The 17,316-nt window shown below is 39.0% G+C and overlaps 1 protein-coding gene across 4 annotated transcripts in view; it reads right to left on the bottom strand.

Moving 5' to 3' along the window:
• LOC124779626 (serine/threonine-protein phosphatase 6 regulatory ankyrin repeat subunit C-like) overlaps positions 1 to 17,316 on the bottom strand; it is a 279,597-nt gene that overhangs the window by 18,322 nt on the left and 243,959 nt on the right. For all 4 annotated transcript variants that reach the window (XM_047253722.1, XM_047253726.1, XM_047253723.1 and 1 more), the window contains one exon: positions 14,858 to 14,959. In XM_047253722.1, the coding sequence (XP_047109678.1) occupies positions 14,858 to 14,959 (102 nt within the window). The remainder of the gene's footprint in view (positions 1 to 14,857; positions 14,960 to 17,316) is intronic.

Genomic DNA, 17,316 nt, shown 5'->3' with positions numbered 1-17,316 from the left:
TATCCCAATTAGAGGGGAAGCGATTGGAAAAGCATCTGCAAACAGAAGAACATGGCGATCACACCCCATTGTAGCTTTTATGTTGTCTATGGACACTTGCAAGTAATTCAGTCATTGACGATATACTACAAAACATCTGGTTGTCATGCCTACCTTTCAATACACAGAAAATTTTAATGGTTTGTGCCGGTGTTTTGACAGCATTAGGACAGACAGCAGACAGATTAGTGGAAATGTATTCATCTGCGAGTATGTCAACATTAGTTTCACAGCAAGATAATGTGCCTGTAGTGACTCTTTCATCCCTGCAGTCACTGTTAGCTGAACTGACTACACAAATCGGTATGCTGCAGACGATGAATACTCATAGTCAGCTATGTCATCGATCGTTATGAAGCCACAATCAGTCACCTGACACACTGAATACTGCTGGTACCATAAGACGCTCAGCACCAATGCCTAGAAATGTATGCTACCATACAAAAGGAAACATGAGACAGAGTGCATATCAGCAGCAGCTATTCCTGGCAATAGCAGACATTGCCTTTTTGTTACAGACTGAGATACAAAAATACATTATTTGGTAGACACAGGGATGGAAGTGTCAGTGTACATGGCAACCCAATTATCATGTTGCAACTGCGATGATTACTGCCTATTCACCGGCAACAACTACAAGATCAGGAGATATGGGTGCGTGACACTAATACTTAATCTCAGATTACACTGCAGATTCAAAAGGCAGTTTACAGTGGCAGATGTGTTGCAACCTATTCTGGAAGCGAATTTCTGTCTGCCTCGATAGCTGAGTGGTCGAATGCTGTACAAAGGGGCCCAGGTTCGATTCACGGCCAGGTATGAGTCTTCCTCCACTCAAGGACTGGGTATTGTGTTATCTTCATCATCATCATTATCATATCATCCCCATCAATGCGAAGTGGCATCAACTCAAAAGACTTGCACCAGGTGACCAGTCTACCCGACAGAAGGCCCTCGCCACATGACACTTCATTTTCAGCTGATTTCTTATTTGTTTATGGCCTGGTTCCCGACTTATGACATCAGCGGCTGACAGATTCTACTATTAATCTGGATAGTTGAGGAAAGGTATGCTGTGTCACTCAGACAACAGTATGCACAATTTCAGAGGATACTCCATACATAACCCTGTTATGAAAGTTCCCCAAGATTACAAAACAATTGCACACCCTGGTGCCAATGAAGCACAGCATAGAGCACCATACTCTTACAACACCAGGGCCACAAGTCTATGCCCATCTTCAGTGTCTATCACCAGAAAAACTGAAACTCATGAAGCAGGAATTTTGTAGCTTGCTGACGCAAGGCATCTATCAAGCTTCCAGCAGCAGTTGGGCAGCCCTGTTACACATATTACCAAAGAAGCATAATGGATGGTGCCCTTGTGGTGATTACTGCCAACTCAATGAAAAGACCACTCCTGATCTGTATCCAGTGCCACACATAGAAGATTTTGCTTTCAACATACACGGTAAGACAATAGTCTCTAGTGCTTATTTAGTGTAAGTGTACTATCAAATTCATCATGTAGTACCAGAAGACATACACAAGACAGCTGTAATGACACCTTTCGGTCTTTTTGAGTTTTACCAGAATCTCTTGCAGACTGTGTAATATGGTGCAGAGATTTCAACACTTTATGGATGAAATCAAGAGATCTGGATTTCTGTTTTGTCACATAGATCTCATTTTAGTGATGTCTTTGTCAGAAGTGGAACATCTAGAATGTTTAAACCAGATATTTGATCATTTATGTATGCAAGGCCTGGTTATTAACCCTGCAAAGTGTACTTCTAGGGCAAGAGAGATTCAATTTCTGGGATATACGATCAACGTCATGGCATCCAACCTCCTCGAGACAAGGTGGAAGCCACAGTCACGTATTTCTACAATTAGGAAGCTATGTCATTTTCTTGGCATCAGTAATTTCTATCATAAATTTACATGCAATCATGCACTAGTAACAGCTCCATTGAATGAACTTCTGAAGGGTGCACCAAAGCCAATTAATAAAGTGCAATGGACAGACAAAATGGATACTGCTTTCCAAGCTGTAAAAAAAAGCAATAGCAGAAGCTACACAATTAGATCATTCATTATCACACGCCCCATTTGTACTCATGGTAGATGCATCAGCTACTGCCATCAGTGCTGTACTTAAGCAACAAGTGGAACATAGTTGACAGCCACTTGTATTCTTCAATTGCAAGCCATCACTGTCACAGCAATGCTGGGCAACTTACAATCAAGAGCTATATGCCGCATATGCCAAGGTTAGGAAGTTCCAGCACTCATTAGAAGGCAGACACTTTACCATATACATGGACCATAAGCCACAGGCATATGCTTTCAATATGAAACCAGGGAAAGCATCAGCAAGACAACTTCAACATTTGGACTATATTAGCCAGTACATGATAGCTGAACAGGAAAGGAAGGAAGATTCCCTTAAGGCTGGATTGGATAGCGCTAGGGAGGAACTGATGAAGTTAATGGGGGAGAAAGGTGAAGAGAGGTGGGAAGTGGTAGTAAGGAACAGGGGCCACAGAAAGAGAACAGTATCTGACAGGTTCACCATTGGCACAAAGAATAAATTTGTCATGCTACTTCAGTTAACTAAGGGAGAGGTTTAGGTGGATGTAAGTGCAGCTAATATGCAACATACTTTCACCAGGAAACCAAATGTTCCTAAAAAAAGTAGAAAAGAGGAGGAAAGTTCTGTTCGGTAGTAACCATGGAAGAGGGGTGGGCCAGATCTTGCGGGAAAAACTAGGTGACAGGTACCAGGTCACAAGGTTTTTCAAGTCCAGTGTATACCTTAGCAAAGTGGTAGAGGGTGTAGGATAATTGTGCAAGAGTTTTACAGAGCAGGATCATGTTATGATAACGGGTGGAGCATGAAACAGTATGACAGGGATAAGAGGTACAATACTGAGTGTTACTTGGTAAATCTGCTAAGAACCATACAAATGTTGTCTTCCTTACTGCTTTCATGCAGTGCAATCAGCCCCAACTGGACAGCTCTGTCAGAAGGGTCAACATGGAGTTAGATTATCTGCTTCGGGTAGCTACTTTGTCAGGCATACCATAGGTTTGGTTCCTCTTCATACTATTAGTAGGTGGGACTTCACATGACATGGCCTACATAACAATAGGAAAGGGTAGGGTCAATTGGCTGGGATAATAGCAAAATCTTTAGGAGCACTGAAACTCATGTGAGTACTTCTTTTTTAGGCTAAGATCAGTGTCCAGTCATCCAACATCGATTCAACTTAAGCTTAAGGAAAAGCTCAGACAGGCAAGTACTAGAGATGTTAAAGTATCACAAGATTCTGATAAAAGTACAGTGAAAAATAACATCAGTTTATTGCATCAGAATATCAGGGGATTAAAAAACAAAGTAGATGAGATTCTTGTTTGTTTAGAAAATTTAGAAAGTGAGGTTGGAATAGATGTACTGTGCCAGTCTGAACATCATACAGTCAAAGATATCGAAAAGGTAAATATAGGTGGATATAAGCTTTCAGTACAAGAAAGCAGATACACTATGGAGAGAGAAGTTGCCATATGTTAAAATTTATCATAGTGTGAAAAATTTAGAAACTAAAAAAAATCTGTGAAGAGCAACATATGGAAGCACGTGCCTGTAGGCTTAAACTAAATAATGGCACTTTTATAATTTTTGCTATGTAGAGGTGTTCCCATTGAGAAATTTTCAGCTATTTGTGAAAAATTTGAATTCTTGGTTGTGCTGTCTGTCAGACAGATCGAAACAAATTATTGTTTGTGGTTATTTCAATGTAGATATTCTGAAAGAGTCTGATAGAAAGCATGACCCTGAAGTATACCTTGGTTTGTTCAATTTGACATTGCTTATTGATTTTCCTATTCCGGTAATACAGGAAAGTAGCACACTGAAAGACAAATTTAATCAAATAAAAACTTTTTCTGCTAAGAATGGTCTTTCTGATCATGATGCAACAGCTAGTTACAGCATATGATGTAGCTCCATACAGTAATGCAAAACAGTCCTCCAAAATAGTGTGTTCAATTGATGCTTTAACAATTGCAAATTCTAAGGAAAGTTTGCAAAAGTTACACTGGGATGAGGTGCACAGGAAACCTGACGCTAATTTAAATTTTAATCTATTTCATGGTACCTTTGAGAATATATCTGAAAACAAGTTTCCCTAAGGAAACAGATAAGTATAATTGTAAGAAACCATCTAAAAAGCCATGGCTTACTAAAGCCATAAAAATTGTAAACAGAAAAGGGAAATGTGTCATAGCTAGAAGGAGTAATGACCCAGAAACACACGCACATTATAAAAACTACTGCACTGTATTAAGAAAAGTTATTAAAAATTCCAGAAGTATGGGCATTATGTCTGAGATTAGCACCTCTGATAATAAAATTAAAACAATCTGGAACCTTGTTAACAGGGAACAGGGCAACTGAGAGCACAGGAAGACTATATTTGTATCAAATTGAATGAAAAGTCTTTCAACAAAAAGTTTGAAGTAGAAAATACTTTTAATAATTATTTTTAAGTGTTGGTAGAAAATACAATCCAGCTGTTCATTAGAAAATACAACACTGTATGTGGAAGAGGCAATAGCTATTGATAAAACTGAATAGATTTTGATAAAACTGATATTCAACCCACCTCTCCTATTGAAATAAGGAAAATAATAAATTCACTCAAAAGTAAAAGCTCACATGGAATTGATGGCATTTCCAACAGAATTCTAAAAGCCTGTTCCCAACAGAAGAGTATGATTCCCAGCCACATATGTAATATCTCACCGAAACAGGGCATTATTCCAGACACACTGAAATATGCTATTGTTAAACCATTGCATAAAAAAGGGGATAGGTCTGATGCTAACAACTACCACCCAATCTCAATTCTGACAGCATTATCCAAAATTCTTGGAAAAGTATTGTATTCAAGAGTGGCTTCACATATTTGTAAAAATGAAGTACTAATAAAATGTCAGTTTGGTTTTCAGAAATGTTTTCAACAGAAAATGCTATACATGCTTTCACTAACCAAGTATTAAATGCTTTGAATAACTGAACATCATCCATTGGGATATTTTGTGATCTCTCAAAGGCTTTTGATTGTGTGAATCATGAAATTCTTGTAGGTAAGCTCAAGTATTGTGGTATGAGAGGGACAGTGCACAAATGGTTTAATTTATATTTAACTGGAAGAATGCAGAAGATTGAAATTAACAGTACAGATAGACAGTACAGATCAGCAGGGTCCTCTGATTGGGGGGGGGGGGGGGGGGGGTAAAAAATCAAGAATGGTGTCCCACAGGGTTCAGTCTTGGGTCCCTTATTGTTCTTAATATATGTTAATGACTTGCCACTCTAGAATCAAGAAGAAGCAAAACTAGTTCTTTTTGCTGAGGATGCAAGTATAGTAATCACAACCTATAAACAAGAAACAGCTCAGGAAACTGAAAATAATGTCTTTCAGAAAATTATTAAGAGGTTCTTTGCAAATGGATTCTCGCTAAATTTTGAGAAAGCACAGTTTATACAATTCTGTACAGTAAATGGCATAACACCATTGATAAACATAGACTACGAACAGAAGTCTGCTGCTAAAGCAGAAAAATCAAAATTTCTGGGTGTGTGCATTGATGTGAAACTGAATTGGAAGAAACACATCAATGCTCTGCTGAAATGGTTACGCTGAGCTACTTATGCTATTAGGGTTATTGGTATTTGGTGATAAATATGTCAGGGAATTAGCCTACTATGCCTACGCTCATTCACTGCTTTCATATGAAATCATATTTTGGGCAATTCATCATTAAGAAAAAAATATTCATTGCACCAAAGCGTGTAATCAGAATAATTGCTGGAACCCATCCAAGATTGACTTGCAGACATTTATTTAAGGAACTTGGGACATTCACAGTACCTTCACAATACATATATTCACTTATGAAATAACCCATCTCACTCGAAAAGTGCATAACTACAACACTGGTGGAAAGGATGATCTTTACATTTTGGGGTTAAATCTAACTTTGGCACAGAAAGGGGTGAATTGTACTGCCACAAAAATCTTTGGTCATTTACCAAATAGCATTAAAAGTTTTGTCAGATATACACTCCTGGAAATTGAAATAAGAACACAGTGAATTCATTGTCCCAGGAAGGGGAAGCTTTATTGACACATTCCTGGGGTCAGATACATCACATGATCACACTGACAGTCCCACAGGCACATAGACACAGGCAACAGAGCATGCACAATGTCGGCACTAGTACAGTGTATATCCACCTTTCGCAGCAATGCAGGCTACTATTCTCCCACGGAGACGATCGTAGAGATGCTGGATGTAGTCCTGTGGAACGGCTTGCCATGCCATTTCCACCTGGCGCCTCAGTTGGACCAGCGTTCGTGCTGGACGTGCAGACCGCGTGAGACGACGCTTCATCCAGTCCCAAACATGCTCAATGGGGGACAGATCCGGAGATCTTGCTGGCCAGGGTAGTTGACTTACACCTTCTAGAGCACGTTGGGTGGCACGGGATACATGCGGACGTGCATTGTCCTGTTGGAACAGCAAGTTCCCTTGCCGGTCTAGGAATGGTAGAACGATGGGTTCAATGACGGTTTGGATGTACCGTGCACTATTCAGTGTCCCCTCGACGATCACCAGTGGTGTACGGCCAGTGTAGGAGATCGCTCCCCACACCATGATCCCGGGTGTTGGCCCTGTGTGCCTCGGTCATATGCAGTCCTGATTGTGGCGCTCACCTGCACGGGCGCCAAACACGCATACGACCATCATTGGCACCACGGCAGAAGCGACTCTCATCGCTGAAGACGACACGTCTCCATTCATCCCTCCATTCACGCCTGTCGCGACACCACTGGAGGCGGGCTGCACGATGTTGGGGCGTGAGCGGAAGACGGCCTAACGGTGTGCGGGACCGTAGCTCAGCTTCATGGAGACGGTTGCGAATGGTCCTCGCCGATACCCCAGGAGCAACAGTGTCCCTAATTTGCTGGGAAGTGGCGGTGCGGTCCCCTACGGCACTGCGTAGGATCCTACAGTCTTGGCGTGCATCTGTGCGTCGCTGCGGTCCGGTCCCAGGTCAACGGGCACGTGCACCTTCCGCCGACCACTGGCGACAACATCGATGTACTGTGGAGACCTCACGCCCAACGTGTTGAGCAATTCGGCAGTACGTCCACCCGGCCTCCCGCATGCCCACTATACGCCCTCGCTCAAAGTCCGTCAACTGCACATACGGTTCACGTCCACGCTGTCGCGGCATGCTACCAGTGTTAAAGACTGCGATGGAGCTCCATATGCCACGGCAAACTGGCTAACACTGACGGCGGCGGTGCACAAATGCTGCGCAGCTAGTGCCATTCGACGGCCAACACTGCGGTTCCTGGTGTGACCGCTGTGCCGTGCGTGTGATCATTGCTTGTACAGCCCTCTCGCAGTGTCCGGAGCAAGTATGGTGGGTCTGACACACCGGTGTCAATGTGTTCTTTTTTCCATTTCCAGGAGTGTACAACCAGCACTTAAAAACACATTAAAAGAATTTCTGAATGACAACTCCTTCTACACAACATGTGAATTTTTACATATGAAGTAGTAACTATAAAAAAAGAATCAAGAAAAGGATTATATCATGTAAAGATAACTTATGTTAAAATGACATGTTCCACGTCATTACAAAATGTCATATTCATGATCTACGGAACAAGTGCTAATGTAATGTAATATTTCTGCTAAATGCTCTGGTTATTTTTAGGATTTCCATTGAAACCAAAAATAATTTTGATGTAAGCAACATTTTGCTGTACTAACTAAGTTCAGCTGTTCTTGTGGATTACTGTTATGCAAATACAATGCCTGTGACATAATATCTACATAGTCTTTCACAGAAATTCAGGACACAGGCTGTTTGTATAAAAAAGTATAATTTAGCATTTGCTGTAATCTTAACATGTGTTAGCTTGTTTACAAAATCTAAACTGTTACTGTTATATTCCCCTTTGAAGTTCGGTTTTTTCTTCATGATGACATTCATTCTCCTGGTAATATTGCGCACTGATATCTGTACTGCAGACACCACTTTCTGGATTGCCGTGTCTGGTTTGTGGACTTTGGGAGAGCCATACAGCTCATCTGAAGAATACTGTTACCTAAATATACAGAATAAACTGGAGCCCTGCAGCCAAGCGACTAGCGCGAGGTTTGGTGTTCTCGTAAAGATAAGTTATTTTAGATTATAAAACACATAGATTAGTACTAATTACGTGGTAAATAAGTGTATTAGTGTGCCGTTTAAGTGTACCATTAAAGGTTTCATTTCTCTTTACGTAATATAGCAGAAAACGCGAAAAGACCGTACAGTCGTATTTTCTGTTTACGTTCTGCTGCAGCAAATCTATAGAATTTCGTTTAGTTGTTCCTTGCTCTCTCCAGCAATTTAACTTAGCGTACCTCTTCATTATTTAACTAGCATTTCCGGAAAGTAGCGTAAAGTTTAACTTGTTGTTTCAGAATCTTTGCACTTTTGTTTTTGTTTACACACAGTTGCGTATAGGCCAAATTTGTGTAACCATATTTTCGTGTTTATCTGTAATTAAACTGACTTATTCTTAATAAATTATTACGTTTATCATGAGTGAAAAGTGCTTGACTTGCCGTAGAATTGTTAGGTCGGGGCTTTGGTGTGATGGGTGCTGTAGTTTTTTCCATGTGGGTGACTGTAGTGGCGTGGGAATAGGGGAAGTAAATGAGACTCATCAGTGGTTTTGTAGGATTTGTAGTAGAGATAGGAAGATACTGGAACAGGAGGGGAAAATTGCTGCCCTTCAGGCTGAGTTAGACAAGGCCAGGGGAGATCTTGACAGGTTAAGGAGGGAGAAGGGTAAAGAGAGGTGGGAAGTGGCAACAGGCAACAGGAGGAACAGGCCTAGAACTTTGTCTGACAGCTTTATGGTGAATGTGGAAAATAGATTTGACCTGTTGCTTCAGTTAGAAGCTGGTGAGCCTCAAGCAGTTACAGGTGTAGACAGGGCACAACAAACTTTCAGCAGCAAATTGAAAAGTAAGAATGTAGGGAAATCAGTAAAGAGAAAGAAAGTGTTGTTGTTAGGTAGTTCCCATGGAAGAGGTGTTGGCCAACTCTTGCAGGATGAACTAGGATCAGAATACCAGGTCACCAATTTTTTTAAACCTAGTGCTGGTCTGGAGCAGGTGACAGAGGATTTAGGATCACTTTGCAAAGATTTCACTAAGGAAGACGCTGTGGTTATAGTGGGTGGGGCAGGTAACAGTATTGACAGAGATCCTGGGTACAGCGTAGAGTGTGACCTGGTGAAGATTGCATCAGCATTGAGGCATACCAGTGTTGAGTTTGTATCTGTTCTTGGGCGCCATGACCGACCTCACTTGAACTCTTCTGTCAAGAGCGTTAATTTGGAGCTGGAACAGCTGCTCATGTCAGGTGCGGGGTCACACATTGGTGTGGTTCATGTTGATTCTATCAGTAGGTGGGATTATACTAGGCATGGCCTTCACCTCAACAGGAAGGGGAAGGGTAAATTGGCTGGGGAAATAGCAAGAAAGTTAAAGGGGGGAGGCACTGTCATGAGTGGTAAAATACCAGTGGTTATAGGATTCAGAAAAGACCCTTTTTTAGGGTAGGGAGGACAGAAAGAAAACAAATTTTAAGAGAGGTTAGAACTGAGACAAACCTTCAGTTTGAGAAAGAAATCAAAAAACATAATTCCAGCTTATTACATCAACATAAACAGCCATTGGTTAAGAATTTTCAACTGTCAGCAGATATTTTAACTCCACCCAATTTTAAGTCAGTCAATGTGAAATGTCAGCTATCTTTATTGCATCAAAATATTCGAGGACTGAGAAATAAAATTAATGAATTAACTATCTGCATAGATGAATTAGAGTCTTCAAACCCAGCTGATATAATCTGCCTCTCTGAACATCATGTGACCACTGGTATAGAACTTTTAAGTGTTACAGGGTTTAGGTTAGCATCTCATTTTTGTAGATCAGAAATGGAGAAAGGAGGAGTTGCCACATTCATCAGGAACTGTCATAAATTTAAGAACATAGACATTCATAAATTTGCCTAGAACAGCATATGGAAGCATGTGCAACAGAATTAGATTTTCACAAAAAATCTTTCATAATATTAAGTGTATATCGAGCACCTGCAGGTAACTTTAATCTGTTTGTAAACCACCTTGAAGCTGTACTGGCCCATTTAACAACCAAAAACAAAGAAATAGTGGTTGCTGGTGATTTCAATGTAGATTTCCTTAAAGACTCTCCCAATAAGAACCTATTTGAGTTAGTAACACTATCATTCAACTTAATTCTCACAGTAAAGTTCCCCACTAGGATAACCACTTGCTCACAAACAGCCATTGATAATATCTTTATAGAAAAGTCAAATGAACAAAATTATATTACAAAACCAATAGTCAATGGCCTCTCAGACCATGACATGCAGTTCCTTCTGTTAAATGTTAATACTGAACAGGATATAAAATCTGTTAAATCTGAGCTCAAGAGGGTAATCAGTAAGCCAAAAATTGATTATTTTAGGACACTCCTCAGAGACATTCACTGGACTGATGTTTACAGTGCTCATGGCATGAATGAAAAATATAACATTTTTGCTAATAAAGTGCTTACCTTATTTGAACACTGCTTTCCCCCAAAACTTACCAAGGTTAGAGCAAAGTCTACAAAGAAGCCATGGATTACTCGAGGAATAGGGGTATCTTGTAAAACAAAAAGAAAACTGTATCTGTCAATCCGAAACATTTCCAATGTTGATGCTATAGCACATTATAAGAAATACTGCAAAATATTAAAGACTGTAATACGGATGTCAAAGCAAATATATTACAAGGAAAAGATAGTCATATCAGATAACAAAATAAAGACAATATGGGATATAGTGAAGGAGGAGACCGGTAAAACCAGACATGAAGAGGAACAAATAGCATTAAGAGTAAAAGATGCATTGGTGACAGATGTGTATAGTGTTGCAGAACTTTTTAACAAACATTTTATAACTGTTACTGAAAAGATGGGGTTGTCAGGTTCGGTAGATGCTGCTATGGATTACCTTAGACCAGACATTTCAAGTAACTTCCATAATATGAATTTGACCCTCACTACCCCAACAGAAATAACATCCATCATAAAATCTTTAAAATCAAAAACATCTAGTGGGTATGATGAAATATCAACAAAGTTAATTAAAGAATGTGATTCTGAGCTAAGTAACATATTAAGCTATCTGTGTAACCAGTCGTTTATCAGTGGAATATTTCCCGAATGGCTGAAATATGCTGAAGTTAAGCCACTGTTTAAGAAGGGAGATAAAGAAATAGCATCAAATTTCCGTCCAATTTCACTGTTGCCAGCATTCTCAAAAATTTTCGAAAAAGTAATGTACAGTCGTCTTTATAACCATCTTATCTCAAATAACATACTGTCAAAGTCACAGTTTGGATTTCTAAAAGGTTCTGATATTGAGAAGGCTATCTACACTTACAGTGAAAATGTACTTAATTCATTAGACAAAAAATTGCAGGCAACTGGTATATTTTGTGATCTGTCAAAGGCATTTGACTGTGTAAATCACAATATCCTTTTAAGTAAACTAGAATATTATAGTGTAACAGGAAATGCTGCAAAATGGTTCAAATCTTATATCTCTGGCAGGAAACAAAGGGTGTTATTAGGAAAGAGGCATGTATCAAGCTATCAGGCATCATCCAACTGGGAACTAATTACATGTGGGGTCCCACAAGGTTCCATTTTGGGGCCCTTACTTTTTCTTGTGTATATCAATGACCTTTCATCAGTAACATTACCAGATGCCAAGTTTGTTTTGTTTGCTGATGATACAAACATTGCAATAAATAGCAAATCAAGTGTAGTCTTAGAAAGATCAGCCAATAAAATATTTGTGGACATTAATCACTGGTTCCTAGCCAATTCTTTGTCACTAAACTTTGAAAAAACACACTACATGCAGTTCAGAACTTGTAAGGGGTGTCCCAAGAGTATATGTCTAACATATGATGACAAGAAGATAGAAGAAGTGGACGGTGTTAAATTCTTGGGATTACAGCTTGATAATAAATTCAACTGGGAGGAGCACACCACAGAACTGCTGAAGCGTCTTAACAAATCTCTGTTTGCAATGCGAATTTTGTCAGACATAGGGGATATAAAAATGAAAAAGCTGGCATACTATGCTTACTTTCATTCCATAATGTCATATGGGATTATTTTCTGGGGTAATTCATCAAGCCAAGCTAAAGTTTTCCGGGCACAAAAACGTGCAGTAAGAATTATATGTGGTGTGAACTCAAGAACATCCTGCAGAAGCCTGTTTAGGGAACTAGGGATACTAACTACAGCTTCCCAATATATTTATTCCTTAATGAAATTTGTCATTAAAAATATATCACTTTTTCAAACCAACAGCTCAATTCATGGAATCAATACTAGAAATAAGAATAATCTTCACAAGGATTTAAAGTCACTTAGTCTTGTACAAAAAGGTGTGCATTATTCAGGAACACACATTTTCAATAACTTGCCAGCAGCCATAAAAAGCTTAACAACCAATGAAATTCAGTTTAAGAGAAGCCTAAAGGATTTATTGGTGGCCAACTCCTTCTACTCCATTGATGAATTTCTTAGGAAAACCAACTGATTTGTATATAAGTACAACATAACTTCTGCACAATTTCAGTGCAGTAATGTGTTCACTGAAAATTTGTGTGTGTGTGTGTGTGTGTGTGTGTGTGTGTGTGTGTGTGTGTGTGTGTGCTTGGGTGTGTGTAAGTGTGTAAGTATAATCTAACTTCTGCACCATTTCAGTGCAGTAATGTGTTCATTGTAAATAAGTATTACAGTAGTTGTATTACATGTTTCTTACCTTATAAATAAATAAAAAACTTTTTTATTTTAAATTCAGTGCAATAGTATTTGTAAAATGACTCTTAGTGTTCATTAAAAAATGACGATCATTCCACTTGGGACCTGTGGAATGGTACATTAGCTTATTTGTTTTAGTTGTAAATATTTGTCATGTATTGTTGTTTTTCTGACATGTTCCACATCCTGGAGGACCTCCTCACTACGGATCAATTGGAATGAAAGTAAATCTAATCTAATCTAATCTAAACTAACTGCTTAGAATGTACATTGTATTCAGTGGTTGGATCCTTTTGTAGATTTAGTAGCTGAACTGACTGGAAAAATTATTCCACTTTGTTTCTATAATCTGCTTAATTTAACAGCACTACAGTCCCTCCTTTATGTGCCTTTAGTCAGAGCCATATTACTGACTTCAATCCTAGTTTTAAGTTTTCTAGGAATTTGTTGTTCTTCCTGTATTGCAGTAGTAGTAGTAGCAGTTATTGTAGTAACAGTTGTTGTTGTTGCTACTGTGACTGCTTGATTACTTCTCACACTGTACTTTCTTAGCTATATCTTTCTGTAGGGCTAATTGTAGATCTACTTTTAAATGGTCTAAAATTGTGATTTCAATATCATATCTCAGGTGTATTTGTGGCCTTCTGATAGTAAATGGTGTCTTGGAGCACCTTATGACTTCTGAAATTATATGAAAATAACTGCTTTGTCATGCTGCAAGAGAGATAAGATACTATGATAATGACTGAGAGTCAGATCAGTGGTATACACAGGATGGTCAAACAAATTTCAGTTGAAACTTGACAGTTCTTGAAGCATGGTAGAGCTGTACATTCCATTTCATTTATTCTGGATTTCTCTTCACAGCCTCTTAAATATTTTTCTGTGCACTGATGAACTGACTGCTGCATCCCAGCCCATAAACTGCATTATCAATATGCCTTTCTTATGACAGTAATGCAATTTTAAAAAGGAAAGGAACAAGAAGTAGCCTGGTGATATTTCAAAAGCTCTAGTGTGCTGATGTGAACCCTCTTTTTTTCTCAACATTCACATATGGAAACCATGTGTCACCACCTGTAACCATTTGATCAAGAGAATTGTACCCTTTTGTGAACCACTGTAGAAGTGTATAAACTAGACACATTCTGTGGGTCATGTTGTTGCAGGAAGAAAACCTGGGAACTTACTGACCACAAAACTTGCACTGTCCCAATCTGTTAGTAACTATGTCTCATGAAATGACATAAAGGCATAAGGACATCAAAATAACCACATAAAAATAATAGAGGGAAACATTCCATGTGGGAAAAATATATCTAAAAACAAAGACGATGTAACTTACCAAACGAAAGCGTTGGCATGTTGATAGACACACAAACAAACATAAACACACACACAAAATTCAAGCTTTCACAACCAACGGTTGCTTCATCAGGAAAGAGGGAAGGAGAGGGAAAGACGAAAGGATGTGGGTTTTAAGGGAGAGGGTAAGAAGTCATTCCAATCCCAGGAATGGAAAGACTTACCTTAGGGGGAAAAAAGGACAGGTATAAACTCGCACACACACACATATCCATCCGCACATATACAGACACAAGCAGACATTTGGTCCTGGTAAGTACATATCACTTCTGGAGCTACTGGTTTGCTACAGTAAATAAGTGATGGCACAGCAGCAACAACATAAAAATAATTAGATGCCATATTTTTATTGTGCTGTACTAGTGAGTATGTCCAGTCCATAAGAAACTGCTCCAAATGTGAGTGACATTGCTGTAAAACTTTAACATTGCATGTGATTGTGTAATAAAATTCTATGACTAACCTGAAAGTCTTCTGCTTCTACAGCCAAATGGGCTATTCTAACCTGAGACTCTTTCTCAGTTCCTGATAAATCTGACCCAGCATCCAACAGCAGTTTAATTACCTGCAAGAAAACAAAGTTAACATTAGAATTTGAGCTTATGTCATTTGTATGGTGGTGAAGTTTTCCTTTATGGGATCCTTATATAAAATGTTCTTGTTGCATTAGTAAGAAGGTCTTGACATCCCGCACTCTTATTGTCAGAAGCAACTGACTGTCGTGGCTGCTACTGTGATGTCCTTTAATACACAACAGTTCAGCCTGTGATTGGCCTCTCAGCATCAATTACCCTCTTTCATATTTTAATTGGGATGTAATCACTGTTCCAGTTAAAATTATTGCTGCCCATTCTGATTTCAACAAACTCCTGAAACCAAATGCCAGCAGACAAATGTATCAGACAAGATTCTTACATCATGAGACATAATTATATGATGTAAATATGTACAACAAATAAAAATTTGTGCCACAGTTGGGATTCGAACCTGAGACTCCCACTCACTAGGCAGATGCACTAAACAATACACCACCCTGGCACACTGGCTTTGCACAACTGCACAGACTATCCTAGCACCCCTCCCTCCCTAATCCAAATTCCCATTCATGCCTCAGCCCACTTGATATTCCCCCTAAGCTCTCCAACTGTATTGGAAAAGCATCTCAGGATTGAACGAAATGGTAGATCCTATCTGAAATATGGGCACAGGTGCTTTAATCAAACGAAACTATATGGTTACAAAGAGCTTTACTAGTCTCAAACATGTTTGAGACTTGGCATAAGCAAATTGGTCCTGGTAAGTACATATCACTTCTGGGGCTACTGTTTTGCTACAGTAAATAAGTGATGGCACAGCAGCAGACTGATCCACTGTAATGGTACCCAAAGCCTTACTCAATTGAAATTTGCTTATTAATGTGAACCTTGCTGGGAAATGGACTTGTGTAAAGATCTCTGTTTGAATTGTGTGCACGTGGTGAAAACACAATACTTGGCTTTGTACTAAGGCATATACCGGGTTCTTATTACTAATAGTTGCACACTTGCCACCATCAGCGTTACTGACTCTGGACTTGGCATGAACCAGCCCCATCTGGTACTGAGAGAATTCCACATTTTATAGTGTGGAAATGACACTAAAGTTGGACAAAGGATATATTTTAGGGAGACATCCCACCCATGAAATTCACAAAAACTGATGTTTAGGAAGGTGGGATCCAAATGACACAGCTTATGAAACAGCCATCAAAAACAACCAAACTATGTTGTGCAACAAATTCTACAACTGGGTGGTCTGTTTCACCTTTGGTCACAGTTTGGCAGTGGCCATTCAGACCAGGTGGATAGTTTTGCAGCATGTGGTACTTTTAAGAGGTCTCTAACACAGTAAAATGCAAAAGCTTGCACTTTAACTTGACTAAACGTAGGCTTGAACTGTGTTACATTCAGACTTCACACTTGAATAAATCAAAGTTCAGGATCAAGAAGCTAGATGTAATGAGATACAGAGTTGCATCAGTTGACTTTTAAACCCCATAATATAAACACTAAATCAATTCTCAAACCATTCCTTCACCAATAGATTTTAATAACACATTTAAAAATAAAAATGTATTTATTTTTATTTATTGAGATATAAAAAATTTACTCACTTCCAGCATGCTGGATGGCAATGGGCAGCAACTTACTATGTTTCAATGAAATTATGAAATCATCAAAGTTGAACAGAAGTTTGTTTTTATTTAAGTGCTGACTTTTTTTGCGCCTTAGTCCATTATCAAGCCATCCACATAAATGCTGCCATAACATCCACATGCAGGCCACATTGTTTGTGAGAGTGGCTAAGTGCAAGATATTATTTGCATATGGTATTTCAGTGCTACGTGACTGTTTTGCTGTACACAGCACTGGACTGTCATATGTAAATAGTAACTTGCACTTAGCCATTCTCAGAAATATGTGGCCAGTGTACATGGTAGCGGTTAGATGTATGGGTTGATAATGGGGTAAGATCCGAAACTGGTCACCACTTAAATATAAATAAACTTCTGTACAACTCTGAAGGTTTTATAATTTCATTGAATATAAAATCTGTCAGTACTTAATTCAGATTACTTTTTACTAATGACTATTAATTATTATGGCTTCAGCTCACAACAGAGAACTTAACTGCTGAATGGCAATTCAGACCACAGAAATCAATCTTGTGCAAAATAATTAAACAGACTAAAAGGAATTACACATTCATTGCCTTATTTGATTCAGCACATCCACACTTAATCACGAACATCATTTAGTGCAGCACAGGGCTGCAATGAGTCTTGGAAATAGGTTCAATTAATTAAATAAAAAGGGACTTCAAGAATTTAGTTCAAACTACTCTGCTGTGCAGAATTAAATTATTTCAGTTGCACAGGGGATG

Source organism: Schistocerca piceifrons, chromosome 1 (assembly GCF_021461385.2).
Source record: "Schistocerca piceifrons isolate TAMUIC-IGC-003096 chromosome 1, iqSchPice1.1, whole genome shotgun sequence".
In the NCBI taxonomy this organism is placed as follows: Eukaryota; Metazoa; Arthropoda; class Insecta; order Orthoptera; family Acrididae; genus Schistocerca; species Schistocerca piceifrons.
Note: the sequence above shows the minus strand (reverse complement) of the source record. Positions and strands in the feature narration are given on the sequence as shown.